General features: G+C 35.7%; 1 protein-coding gene across 1 annotated transcript; it reads right to left on the bottom strand.

Annotated features, from left to right (window-relative positions):
* Nucleotides 1-771: 771 nt before the first annotated feature.
* On the bottom strand, nucleotides 772-6,643 carry hopx (HOP homeobox). The gene is made up of 2 exons (XM_052574626.1): nucleotides 6,274-6,643; nucleotides 772-1,268 (listed from the first exon to the last, which is right to left on the bottom strand). Exons 1-2 carry the CDS (start codon nucleotides 6,427-6,429, stop codon nucleotides 1,191-1,193), a joined length of 234 nt encoding a protein of 77 aa, XP_052430586.1. The 5' UTR covers nucleotides 6,430-6,643; the 3' UTR covers nucleotides 772-1,190.
* Between the last annotated feature and the right edge of the window lie 6,748 nt (nucleotides 6,644-13,391).

Raw genomic sequence — 13,391 nt, forward strand, 5'->3', positions numbered from 1 at the left:
ATCTGTAAACTGGCACAGCTGAAACCAGTGAACGCAGTGTTCTGATTGGTGTAGGAGGGGGTGGAGACAAGTGCAATCAACCAATGATAATGTGATCCAGTAGCTCACGACCCTGTTACCCTGTTTCTTTCACTCATATTGATTTTTATTTATTTTTTATTTACCAAAATTTCTTAGAATGCATAAAAGTTTCATATTTCTATCAGGTTTTAGCTGTATTAATTAACATCTTCCAGGGTATGCCAGGAAACTTGCTGCAGTGTGTTTGTGGTCAGTTTAGCATCTACGCTGCAGTCAAATGAACATGTTTGTTTTTCCATTGAGGGTGTGCGATGTTTTTCATCCCCCACTGCTCAAACACACACACACACACACACACTACTGCAGTCTGCCAACCATTTATAAACTGCTTCATCAGTCCATCCTTTGCTTACTTGGATGTGTTTAAGGATTTGAATATTTTATGAAATGCTGCCATCAGCGTTTGCGTTTGCCTGAGGCATCGCTCTCCTTTCACTGTTTTTCACATGGACTCTGTTGTTTAGTTCACTCTTCCACCATCCTTGTCATCAGGATTTAATTTTAAAACCACCTTTGCTCTCTTTAACACGTTTTAGTTGGAGTCCAGGTTTTCAGATACATTCAGAACAAGCTTCCTAAGAAAATGTACTGCTCAGATGTTGCTCTTTCATAGATTATGAAGCTTAATTTTACATTTTAGGCATTTAGAGACAAATGTGAGATTACTGTGAAAAACTGAGATGATAAAGATCATTTTTTCTGTTCTTTTATTTTAGGTTCATAAATTAAGCCATAGGTAAAGTGTAACTTTCTCTGCTTTTCTATCTTTCTCAACTCCAAGATGATTCTCCCAATGAGAAAGCAAACAAGCTTTTAATACTAATCACTCAACACATAAAATCAAACCCTAAAAATACAGATGTAATATTTTATATATAGATGCTTACATTTAGTTTATTTACTTACATTTAATAGTTAAGGCAATAAAAATAGGCTATAAAGCATACATTTTTGCTAAAGATTACAACTTAGATAAAATAAAATAAAAAATAAGGCCCATATCAGACTTCAGAATGACAAACATCTTCAAATAAGAAAAGAAAGACAGTGAGATGGTCTGGTGAACAATCACTGGAGCAACGAGAGAAAAACAACACGAAGATCTTCCATCAGTCCTTCACTGATCCCAGTTCAGCAGGGAGACCCTCTGCTTTCCTCCACTGAGCGTTTCGCATCCTGAACCATTTCTACAGGAGAGAGAGAGAAAGAGAGAGATTAGGCTGATTGTAAATCAGGAGATATCACTTTAGCTGAATTTTTATATTTTCTGAAAACTGGAAACTACATGGAATAAATTCAATTTCTGAATGCTGTGTTTATATATTAGCACAATTATTATTTTTTTTAAATAGTCAGATTGACTGACTGTTTACATTGTTTCAGGTCCACAGATCTACATTTATTTCAGACCAAGCTCAATCAGATTAACTGAGGGGCTTTCATGAAGGCTTTTCAGTCCGATTAGGCCATCAATCTGATTGTAAATGGTTTATTTGAATACATGCAAATGTAGCTAATGTTATCCATCTCAGCACAAGTAGTGAAACATTTGACTTATGAAACAGAGTAAATATTTCACTTTTACACACACACACACACACACACTGATCTTAAAGTATCCTAAATTAGCTGATTTTCAAAGAAACAGACAGTTGCACAACAGCTCTGAGGTACAATGATCTTTAACACTAGCATTGCAACACATTTACAAAACTGTATATAAAAAGCTCTGTGTAAAATCCCCTTCTTCGGTAGGGAAACCATATATAGCTGCTTTTTTCTGATTTCCAAATTACATAAAATGTCCTATTGTTTTCATACTTGCTAAAGGACTGTAACCTAAGACATTTTAGACAATTAAGAGGCGCAGTCATGCTATTTTTGGAAATATTTTGTTTGTTCACCTAAAAAACGCAAACATTCCACTAGTTTTCAGCAGAAGAACAGCTAACACTGTGTGAACAGCAGAAATCAGGGAGCGCCGCTCGTCTTCACCTCACAGGTTTCAGTGCAGCATGTGTAGCGTTTGACTCTGACTCTTTAGATCAGAGTATCCACCCATCACTAACCCTTCAGAGTCTGTTTACTAGTCAACACAGTGAGCAGGCATGACCGGTTTATATAGAGAGAACGAGAGCTGTACACCTGTTCCTCATACCGCACCCTTTGCGTTTAAGTTTTCTTAGCATTAAAATAATGCAAAGTGGTGATATCATTTCCCCCAGAGCCAGGACAGGGTTTGTTATTCAAACCAATTTTCCCAGGCTCATAATTTGCCTATGAAATACGGCATACATAGACGAGGCACTGCACTTAGCTCTCATGGTGACATTTTCATGACAGTGTTGCACATTTATAGTCTTGAGAAATGATCATATAGGGCTATTGTGGGTCTTGAAAAGTTTCAATTCACGCTTCCACAAATTAAGGCCTTAAATAGTGTTAAATCAAAGCTGAAATCAGAGTCATGCAATATATCTAAACATACTTCAATTAAGATGCAAAAAGAAAATAAGAAGTCTCTGTTTTCTGAATGAATTCCTAAGATTAAATGAATATCTGCCAAATATGTATGAAATCTTGCTTTCACATTGAATTAAAGGGTTAGTTCACCCAAAAATGAAAATTAGCCTGTGTTTTACTTTCAGATGAATCCAGTTGAAGTTATATCAAAAATTGTCCTGGCCCCTCCAACCCTTTCAATTGGGGTAAGCCGGTGCTTTTTGTCAACAGTCCAGAAGATGTGAAATAAAGTGCGCACATCCATAATAAAACATCCCTTACATGTTCTTGTAGGATAAATAACCATATTTACAGTTTTTTTCTAATTTCTGCTGAATGTCGTACGCTGAAGCCGTTCAGGCGCAACTCTGAGATATTCAGGAGCAAACGGAATCAAAGCCAGAACAGCTTCAGCAAAACGACAGTCAGCAGAAGTGAGCAAAAAAGTGTTAATTACGTTATTACGGATTCGCTACAGGGGGCCATACACTGTTGGGAACGTTACTTTAAAAAGTAATTAGTTATAGTTACTCACTACTTGTTCCAAAAAGTAACTGAGTTAGTAACTGAATTACTCTATAATAAAAGTAACTCGTTACCAGGGAAAGTAACTATTTGCGTTACTGTACGAAAAAAAAAAAAAAGTTGCTATATGTCAGATAATTTTTTTTTTAAGTTTTCACAAGTCAGTTGAAATGAGTAGAACAAACAGGTGTTCGTACATAACTTTCGATATTTATTGCACATCAACAGACAGGAAGAGTTTTATCCTGCACTTCAAGTATTATCTTTGTAAGAAGTGTTTTGGGCCACTAGCTTTATAGATGCGTGTCACACATTACATGTACACATTACATGCACGTTCTTGCCTTTGACCACAATGAATTTGAAGTAGTGCTTATATCTCCACCTTGAAAATGCCAACTTTTCATCGGATTGCTCCTGATTTGCCATTTCTGCTGAGAATCTCTGTGTAGCTGTTGCGTGTGTGTATGTGTGCGTGTGTGAGTGTGTGTGTTTGGCGCCGCGTGTGCCGGCATGTGTGTAAAAACACTGGCTCTGATTTGCTACCATGAAACACATGACTCTGCCTTAGCCAATCACAACCGCTTATCTCATTATTAACCCACCTGCTCACTCGCTGTGTGAGCCAGGGGTGCGTTTCGGATTGCATAGTTTATTAAATCAATGCATAGTAACGCACCACATTTAACGTTCAGTAACGTTAATGGCGTTGTAACGACGGGAAAAGTAATTAGTTAGATTACCCCGTTACTGAAAAAATAACGTTGTTACCTAACGCCGTTCTTTTAAACGCCGTTATTCCAAACACTGGGGCCATATGAGGCACATTTTATTATGGATGTGCACACTTTATTTCACATCTTTTGAACTGTTGACAAAAAGCACCTGCTTACCCCCCACTGAAAGACTTGGAATAGCCAGGACAATTTTTTTATATAACTCTGAATGGATTCGTCTGAAAGAAGAAAGTCATGTAGTAAAACACTAACCCTTTAAGTTGATATTTCTAATACAATTGGCAGATATTTGTTCTTGTTTAATCTTAAACTCACTTTATTTAGATCAATTTCAAGTCATTTTGCTTCTCAAGTAAATGTGTCTTGATTTAAGAATCTTTATACTGTACATTTGAATGAGAAAACAATGAAAAATACCTGAGGATAAACGTCACGTTTTGGCAGTGTGACCAGGAGGTGGTTTGAAGTAGAGCAATTCAAGCCATAAGCTATTTCTTTGTGCTGCTTATCCTTGTTTCGGAAACCATTAAAGGTTGTTTTAAGGATACACTGATGCATAGAACGTTCAAAAGAACAGCTTTTTCTTGAAACAAAAATATTTGTACCATTAAAAATGTCTTTACTGACACTTTTAATCAATTTAATGCATCCTTTCTGAATAAAAGTAATACTTTCTTTCCAAAAACCCTCTAAATCTTTAACGTTATATGGTATATTCAGTATTACTTGTGCATGAGTGAATACATTAAAGCACACTGTACACACACCCCTAAAATGGTGAATTGCTAAGCATGTTCTATTGTGTAGGATGATTTATCACAAAGGCTTTCACATTTTGTATAAATGCACTTGGTTTTACACAATCATAGTGACAGAAACCGACCAGCCTCAAGAAGGAATGTGTTTCCAGTCAAATTCTGGCACTGGAAGTGTTGCTAACAAGCTCTGAAGTACCTATTAGATATTGTAAGTAGACGCATTACAGCATTACTCACTGCCCCATTACATCATGACTCCTGTGTGGGTTTTTTATTTGAATGAGTGTGTTTAGAAATTAGACACAATGTGTTTGAACATGTAGCCCATATCCGTAAGAGGGAAGGCGCGTCCGGAGGCACTGTGGGTCGTCTATTGTGCTCCAATGCTCTGTTTATGGTCAGTGTCAGTTCTCCATTCACAATCCTTTGGTTTTTAACGCTGTCAGTGTGTTATTTTGAGCTGGTGACAGCAAAACAGGAATGAAGACAATGCATGAGAGAAGCTTGCACCATGGGTAATGTGGCTTAGTGGTAAAAGATCTCACGTGTTCACTGAAAAGTTGTAAGCTGACACCCCAGAAGAGTTTATCTTTGTGTAATTAAGAGTTTTATCCTCCAGAGGGACTCGATCTGTATAAGTTAAGTCACTTTGAGCAAGGAGAAACACCTCTCTGGAAGCATTACTTTAACATTTATTGCTGTCATTAACTTTCCCTGATTAAATAAAGTCAGGCAGGTCGTTATGCAATAAAGACTCATAAACCATATGTCATAGCCTACTACCATGTTGACTGAACCTAAATGTACACTGGTATTACCATATTTATGGACACGCACCATAGTATTAGTATTATTTTTTTTACATTTGGAACTACATTGACATGTAAATGCCATGGTACAATCCCAGCTAACAAAAATATGTATTCTATATGCCCACATATTATCAAATTTATTATTATTAACTATTAATTATTGTTGTTTTTAGAACGTTCAAAACATACCGTTTTTTTAATGTTCTAAAACTGTTTTTTTTTATTGGTTATGTTAATATCAAAGGAAACATTGAGGGAATGTTCAGTTTTATCATTTTGCAAACAATCTAAACTTGTAGGCTAGTGAGTAGGAGCCTAAGGTTTAAAAAAAGACTGGTGTCAAAAATGCTTCAGAAAACTTTGAACGACATATAATGTTTTTGTGCAAACATTTTGAAAAATAACTATAATAGAAAAATTAAAATTATTGTTCATAACTTTGAAATAACCTAGTCAAAACGTCATTAGACAAAGTTCAAGGAATGTTGTATTGCAATTCGATATCATACAGCTAACGTTAGTCATTTTTGACAGGTGCGTTTTACATTATTATTATTAGTATTAATAATAAAAAAAAAAAATTTTTTTGTAGAAATGTTCGTATTAAGACAATTATGCCTAAATTAATATACACAAAGAATAATAATAATAATTAATAGTTTTTAAATATATAGATTTTGTGCGCTAAAAACGACAAAACAAAACGCGAGCGCTGCCATTCGACCAATCAGAAAGACGCGGCAATATTGCAACTCTCTCAATCAGCCAATCAACGTGACGCGTCTTCCAAACGTTCTGGGTTGTGCGTCGCGTCGCTCGATAGCGCTGTAAATAATGAGGATCTCTTGAGAAACTCACCGCTGTGTCCACTTCGCTGAGTCCACACTCCGCTGCGATCAGCATCAGTGTAGTATCGTCGGGGTGCTTGCTGACCTTCGTGAAATTCTCCTCCAGAACTTTAACCTGATCCTCCTCTAAATGCATCTCGAACATCGCGTCTCCACTCGCGCTCATGTTTCAACTCCGAACAGAAAAACGGACTGGAAACTAAAATCACAGTTCGACTGATGGTAGCCTCAGCGTCCCATGCAAATAAAGTCCAAAGTGTGGAAAGAAGCGGCAGCCTCCACGAGGAAACGCTGTGGGAAAGGGGAAGCACACGCAGTGTGAGATGCGCGGTGTTGAGTGAGTGCTGTACCTGATAATGGCCAAACTCAATCTGCTCTCAACGCTGGGCTTTCACTGCGTTATGTAATGCACTCTGGGTGACGTCACAGCGGGGCTGAAAAGTGACAGACCTTTGAAAGTACATCAATAATGAGATCATGCAGTGCTTACCTCATAAATCATGTCCTAGCCATTTTACCATGAAAAAAAAAAAAAAAAAATATTTTATGCCATTAATACCCTTCCCAAACTTTTCTCATGACAAAAATATAACAATAATAATTATATTTATTAATATATTAATAAATAATAATAACAACATATATGATTAATAATAATCTTTTTTATTATTATCAAAAACATGTTGGACAAATTACGGTTAAAAAAATGTAAAGAGATTTTTAAAGAGATTAATATTAGTATGAATAATAATAATTTTATTCATTGTATATAATATAATCATTTAACAAAACAGTTATCATTATTATTATTATAGATTGAATGTATTAAATATATTCACATTTATTAAATAAATGAATATATGATATTTGTTGTATTTTAGTGGTGTTTTTTTTTTTTTTTTTTTTGCTTGCTCACATGAAATGTGAAACTAATACAGTCTGTCCAGCAGTTGTCAGCAAGTTGATACAGTTCTTTTTTTGAGTTTTACTGATTATCTCTCCAATCAGGTAACTTCAGGGAAGCTCACCCTCCGGATGTTTTCACAGGTCTGTCTGCTGTTTCTCCATCAGTTTACAGCACATGACTGTGAAGCATCAGAAGAATGCTGAGTGGTCAGTTCTCTGGAAGAGAAACACCAGTCTGTCATGTCCTGAAAACACACGTCTGCTACAGAGGAGCCTGTGGAGAGGAGATGCTACATAACCCCTATATAGTAAGCATACACACATACACACACCCTCATCCTGTGAAGCTGCATTCTTTCAGCAGTTATAACTGGAGTTTTTTTTTTTTTTTAAAGAGTAGATAAAAAATATGTCAGGTTTTTCAGTGCGGCTTTAATGATGATTTGTGATATAATTTGATCTGCTTCGGTCAGATTCACCAGCCCTGGTTAATGAAACTCTGACAGTGTGACACAAGACTCTTGCCACTTGCAGGTCACTAGTGGAACTACAATAACATATACTTTTATAGCGTTTATTCATATTTTAAAATAGCTTTTATTATGATACTTTCGTCTTTTTTTAGTTTAAGTTTTAGAAATGTTATTTTTTTTCTATTCATTTTTATTGCAGTTTTTATTTTACATATTTTAGTACTTTTTTTCTCTTAGTGTCAGTTTTATTTGTCTCATTGAGACTTATAGATAAATAGATAGATAGATAGATAGATAGATAGATGTTTTAGATCTTGCTATACTTGTTTTCTATAAAACAATAGTATATTTATGCTTAAACTGATACATGTAAATGGAAGCTAAAGACACTTGTGCAAAGTGGGTCAGGAAACCGATGCTCGTCTTTCACTTTTGAGCCGGAACATAACAGAATCAATTCAAATGACTCAAAATACTGTCTTTTATTTCTTTGGCATTAGATGCCTGCCCTTTTGGCGTCATCTCTACACCTCCTTTAACCCCTAAGTGTTTTTCTATACCCCGAGGAGAGGGTGTTGGGACTGAATGACTCAGTTTTGTTTTCTGAAGCTCTTTGAAAAGGTTTGGGTAACAGTGTCCATACTTGCTCCTGTGATCCCGTCTCTAACCTGGAGGGCTGTTTTCCGCTCATGCTCTGAGATGTGCGGAAATGCCCTGTAATATATAATGAGAGGTTTTCATCAGTCAGAATGCTGTTAAAGTGATACTGTGTCTCAGAATACTGTCGGAGGAACACAGGCAGATGCAGAAGGCCACGTGTTTGTTAACAGTATTAATGTGTTGACTGTACTGTACAAGGGTGGAGAGGTGAGTGTTTGCACAGGGAGGAGATGAGGTGTGGACCTCCAGGATGAATCTTTGGCAACATGAGTTAAAAAGAGAAGGTGATTTTAATCAGGTGTGTTTATGAATGCTTATACTGTAGTTAGTCAGCAGGATGGAGGAGAAGAGCACATACTCGGCATATGATTCCACACCCGATCCTGTAAACTGCAAACAATCAGACACAATATAGTGGAAATATTCAGTTGAATCTAATACCGTGATGTTAATGTGTGCCTCAAATAAATCATGACATAAATGGATTTGTCAGGTTGATTTATCAGCCAATATTTGGTCAGTTGTAATATTTCCATTAGTCAGTAGTAATGGATTTCGAGTAAATAGAGAGTAAAATTATTTATTTTTAAATTATGTTTTATGAAACATAATTTAGAAATTATAATTCAGATGTGTAATTTATTTCTAAGTTATTTCATAAATATTTATAAATACAATAAATATATTATAAATATAGTAATATTTTATCATGCATTTAATTGTATTATTTGCATCGGCAAATAATAATGCACATTTTTGGCTTTTGAGTAATTAGAATATATTTTATAAATATGTATTAATTCTAATGAATTACTGAAATGATCAATTTCATTTATAATGTATAACAAAATATCTATAAATTAAATGCACACTAAATAAATGATAATGCTTAGGTATATACATTCAAATCTATAAATAAATCAAATGCAATGTATCACTTAATTTATAAATACCTACTGTACAATAATGTTTATGCATAGAAATTATAAATATATACCGTAATATGAGTATTCCTTATGTTTTTTCCCGATTGTCTTGGCAATTGAGAAAAACTGTAAGAATTTTTAAGATAATTTTTAAACCCTGGCCTGTATTATAACCAGACAGTGTTAACATTTTTAAGTTAATTTTAGCATTTTCATCAAATACTGAGAAGAAATGAGCTTCCATTGCTCCGTCCTTTCCCTCATTTTATTATTTCTTGATGTATAGACAGGATTCCTGTTGTGCCTATTAAACCTTAGCCCCAGTTTTAATAAATGTGCCACAGAGCACTGAAAGGCTGAAATCCCAGTCCATTTTAGTCCCTGAACAGATCCGGGCACAAACGAAGTCTGGACACATGTAAACACCACAACTACCAGATCCAACTGCTTTAATGGGAAACTGGTTCTTGACATACTGGTAGAAGAATCCAGTAAAGAGCGGACAGCGACAGACGGACAGCAGACGTGTAGAGCGAACGGCACATGGATGTTACATAAGCACACACTCCTCCCTCAGATCCACTCAACATCTGGAACTCAAACAGAAGCGACCAGAGGAAAATCAGACTTGAGAAACTGGAGAGAGAGACACATGGCACACTGTCGATCACTCTTTGCTGACACACTGATAACAGGAAGTAACTACAGGCTAAATGTGAGGTAAATGGATTTAATAGATGCAGTGTGTGTGTGTGTCTTATTGTGCAGACTGAAGGCATCAGGATATTATAACATCTAAACAGAGTCTGACATAGGCTACATTACAGTTTCTGTTAATGTGAGTGTGTAGTTTATGGAGAAAGGACAGACTATATGTGAGTTAGATTAAAGTCCTGGTTCATTTTCATAGGATCTTGAGTGAAAACAGATCCAGTATCTGCAGAGCTCTATGAAAAGCTCGGCACAGCTCCATACGGTTACAATCGCATTCTCAACACTGAACACATGCTTGAGCCTTCACTTTTATTTTTTGATTAGGTTGAATTCAACTACCAGTAAGACTACTTTTGAGTTTAGTTGAACACATTTTACCTTGCTTAAATCCATTCTGTAAAATCCAGCACAGAAAAAATAATAATAATAATAAGTTAAAAAGCTGAACACATTCCTGACCTTTCACATGGCTATTAATATATCAGGCAGTTTGTATTTTGCTCTGAATAAAACAGTTGTACTTTGTTTAGTTTAAAACACTTTACAATGTTTACATTTGTACCAGAAGATTCCACAGATTTTCTCCAAAGACGACACAGAAAATGCATGTATATGTGAAAAGAATTGTAGTGATATAAACCAAACAATAAAATAAAGTGAAATAAAATAGAAATTAAGGGGTTTTGAAACCTTGAGGGTAAATGGAGGAAATTTCTTTAAATCCTTTCCACAAAATTCCACAGATTTCCCCCAAAACCAGCACAGAAAATGCATGCATGTATTAAAGAATGTACATTTATTATAATTAATTTAATGATATAACATTATAAAATAAAATAAGATGTAAAATAAAAAAATTGAAACCTTAAGGATGCAAAATTAAGTTGTTAAGTGAGAACAAATATAAAAATCCTAATAATCACTTCTCTTTTCTTTTTGGCTGATCACTCATTAAAACCCTCTTTATCTTTTCTATTCAGCCATTTTTTTTTCTATGGGACAGCAATTTTTGTTTTGGTCTTTGTCCTGATTGACATTCAGTGCGTAAATAAACATGCATGTGTATGCGTGTGTACACAGGTGTGTCTGTCTGTGTGTACACAAGAAATGACCACATTAAAAGCTCCAATATATCCAGAACTCTGCAGCTAGGGTTCTCAGTTTTTCAAAGAAATCTTCTCACATTACTCCCATCCTCCACAGACTTCATTGGATACTGGTCTACTGTTAATTCCACGCCACAAGTTAGCATCGTTTGGTGGATGAGCGTTGTGTATCTCTGCCCCCACACTCTTAAATTCTATTCCCAAACACATTTGTGATCTTTCTTCATTACAGGATTTTAAGACCCACCTTAAAACATTTCTTTTACTTTCTTGTTTCTCTGATCTCTCATGTTTCATGTTTATCTGTAAGTACTGTTTTTAATGCTTTTTTTTAAGTCTCTCATGCTCACAAGGTTGTATTTATTGGTTAAAATATGCTGAAATTTTATAACAATTTACAATCATTACTTTTTATGTGAATATATGTTAAAATGTAATTTATTCCTCTGATCAAAGCTGAATTATCAGCATCATTACTCCACTCTTCAGTGTCACATGATCCTTCAGAAATCATTCTAATATGCTTTCTGATAACCTTTGATACATTTATGGATCCTCTGAATAAAAGTGTTAATTTATCTCTTACATGTTATTCTAAAGAGATTAAGTAAAGACTGTAAGCAGATTCCACTGTGGATCAGATGATGATTGTAAATAAAGCCACTGACATTTGTGTGTATTTTTTTAAGGAGGCAGGGCCCATGTTTACTGGCCCCTTAAGATGTAATCTGCCTATTGTGAGGAATACCGCACTCTCCCCCGTTTCCTGTCAAACAATACATATTGTGCTCAGACAGGAAATGCCACCATGTTTTTCTGTGGGCAGTGATACATTTAACGCATATAAAACCCATCTATGTTTGCGTGTATACAAACAACAGTATGATAACAGTAACAAAAATGATAACAGTAACAAAATGATGCAAAATGTTCCCCTGAATAATTTCAGAGATCTAAGTGCATGTCATGCTGTATCCAAAGCACAGCCTGAAGACAAAGAGATGAGAAACATGCTTGGATCACGTAAAGGGAAAGTGTGGTCATCTATCTGGGCTGGAGGAATGACATCATTCCCAAGAATTATCAAAGAGTTCTGTAGTGGAAAAGAGACGCTGCCAACAGCAGAAGTGCGTGTGTGTGTGTGTGTGTGTACGTGTCAGGAGGGCAGCGGGTGAAGCCTGTCCCCTTCATAATGACCACTTGTTTACAAATACATTGTGTGGTTATGAGCCTTGAACGTCATGCTCCATCACTAAACAAGCCCTCAGAAAGTCCCATAGGTGTGTCTAACTGAAAAAAGACCCTCTGTGCCGTGAAAGTCACACATTACAGTGTAATATGTGTGTTCAATCTCGGCAGGGGAGGAAACGTGTTCCCATCTACACCGGCCAACTGTGAACCTCTTGTGTGCATTAATGAACAATTCACGATTCATCAAACCCATGATCCTAAAAGTCAGTTTAAGCCCAAAGTACACTTCAGTTTTGTTAAAAATGCTTAGCATGTGTGTACAAATAAATATATGATGCATCCAATTCATGAACGGAACCACAAAGTCGTGAGCACAAGTGGAAAACTCGGAACTGTCTTTAAGATATATGTGACATTGGAGCAAAAAACCAGTCTTAAGTCGCTGGGGTATAGTTTAAGCAATAGCCAAAAAAACAGTGTATGGGTCAAAATGATCGATTTTCCTTTTATGCCAAAAACCATAGGGATATTAAGTAAAGATCATGTTCCATGAAGGTATTTTGTAAATTTCCTACCATAAATATATCAAAACGTAATTTCTCAGATTCCAGATTTTAAAATAGTTGTGTCTTGGCCAAATATTATCAGATCCTAATAAACCATACATCAGTGGAAAGTTTATTCATCCAGCTTTAAGATGATGTTTAAATCTCAATTTCAAAAAATAGACACTTAAAGGGTTAGTTCACCCAATAATAAAAAAAAATTATGTCATTAATAGCTTACCATCATGTCGTTCCAAACCCGCAAGACCTCCTTTTATCTTCAGAACACAGTTTAAGATATTTTATATTTAGTCCGAGAGCTCTCAGTCCCTCCATTGAAAATGTGTGTACGGTATACTGTCCATGTCCAGAAAGGTAAGAAAAACATCATCAAAGTAGTCCATGTGACATCAGAGGGTCAGTTAGAATTTGTTGAAGCATCGAAAATTCATTTTGGTCCAAAAATAGCAAAAATTACGACTTTATTCATCATTGTCTTCTCTTCCGTGTCTGTTGTGAGAGAGTTCAAAACAAAGCAGTTGGTCACATCCGGTTCGCGAACGAATCACTCGATGTAACCGGATCTTCTTGAACCAGTTCACCAAAT

This window comes from Carassius gibelio, chromosome B14, assembly GCF_023724105.1.
Source record: "Carassius gibelio isolate Cgi1373 ecotype wild population from Czech Republic chromosome B14, carGib1.2-hapl.c, whole genome shotgun sequence".
Lineage (NCBI taxonomy): Eukaryota > Metazoa > Chordata > Actinopteri > Cypriniformes > Cyprinidae > Carassius > Carassius gibelio.

Bases quoted from the DNA above. Each gene is read 5' to 3' on its own strand.
- hopx (XM_052574626.1), bottom strand. From the start codon at position 6,429: ATGAGCGCGAGTGGAGACGCGATGTTCGAGATGCATTTAGAGGAGGAT. The intron at 1,269-6,273 runs GTGAGTTTCTCA...TCTCTCCTGTAG, and splicing joins TCAGCGAAGTGGACACAGCG to AAATGGTTCAGGATGCGAAA.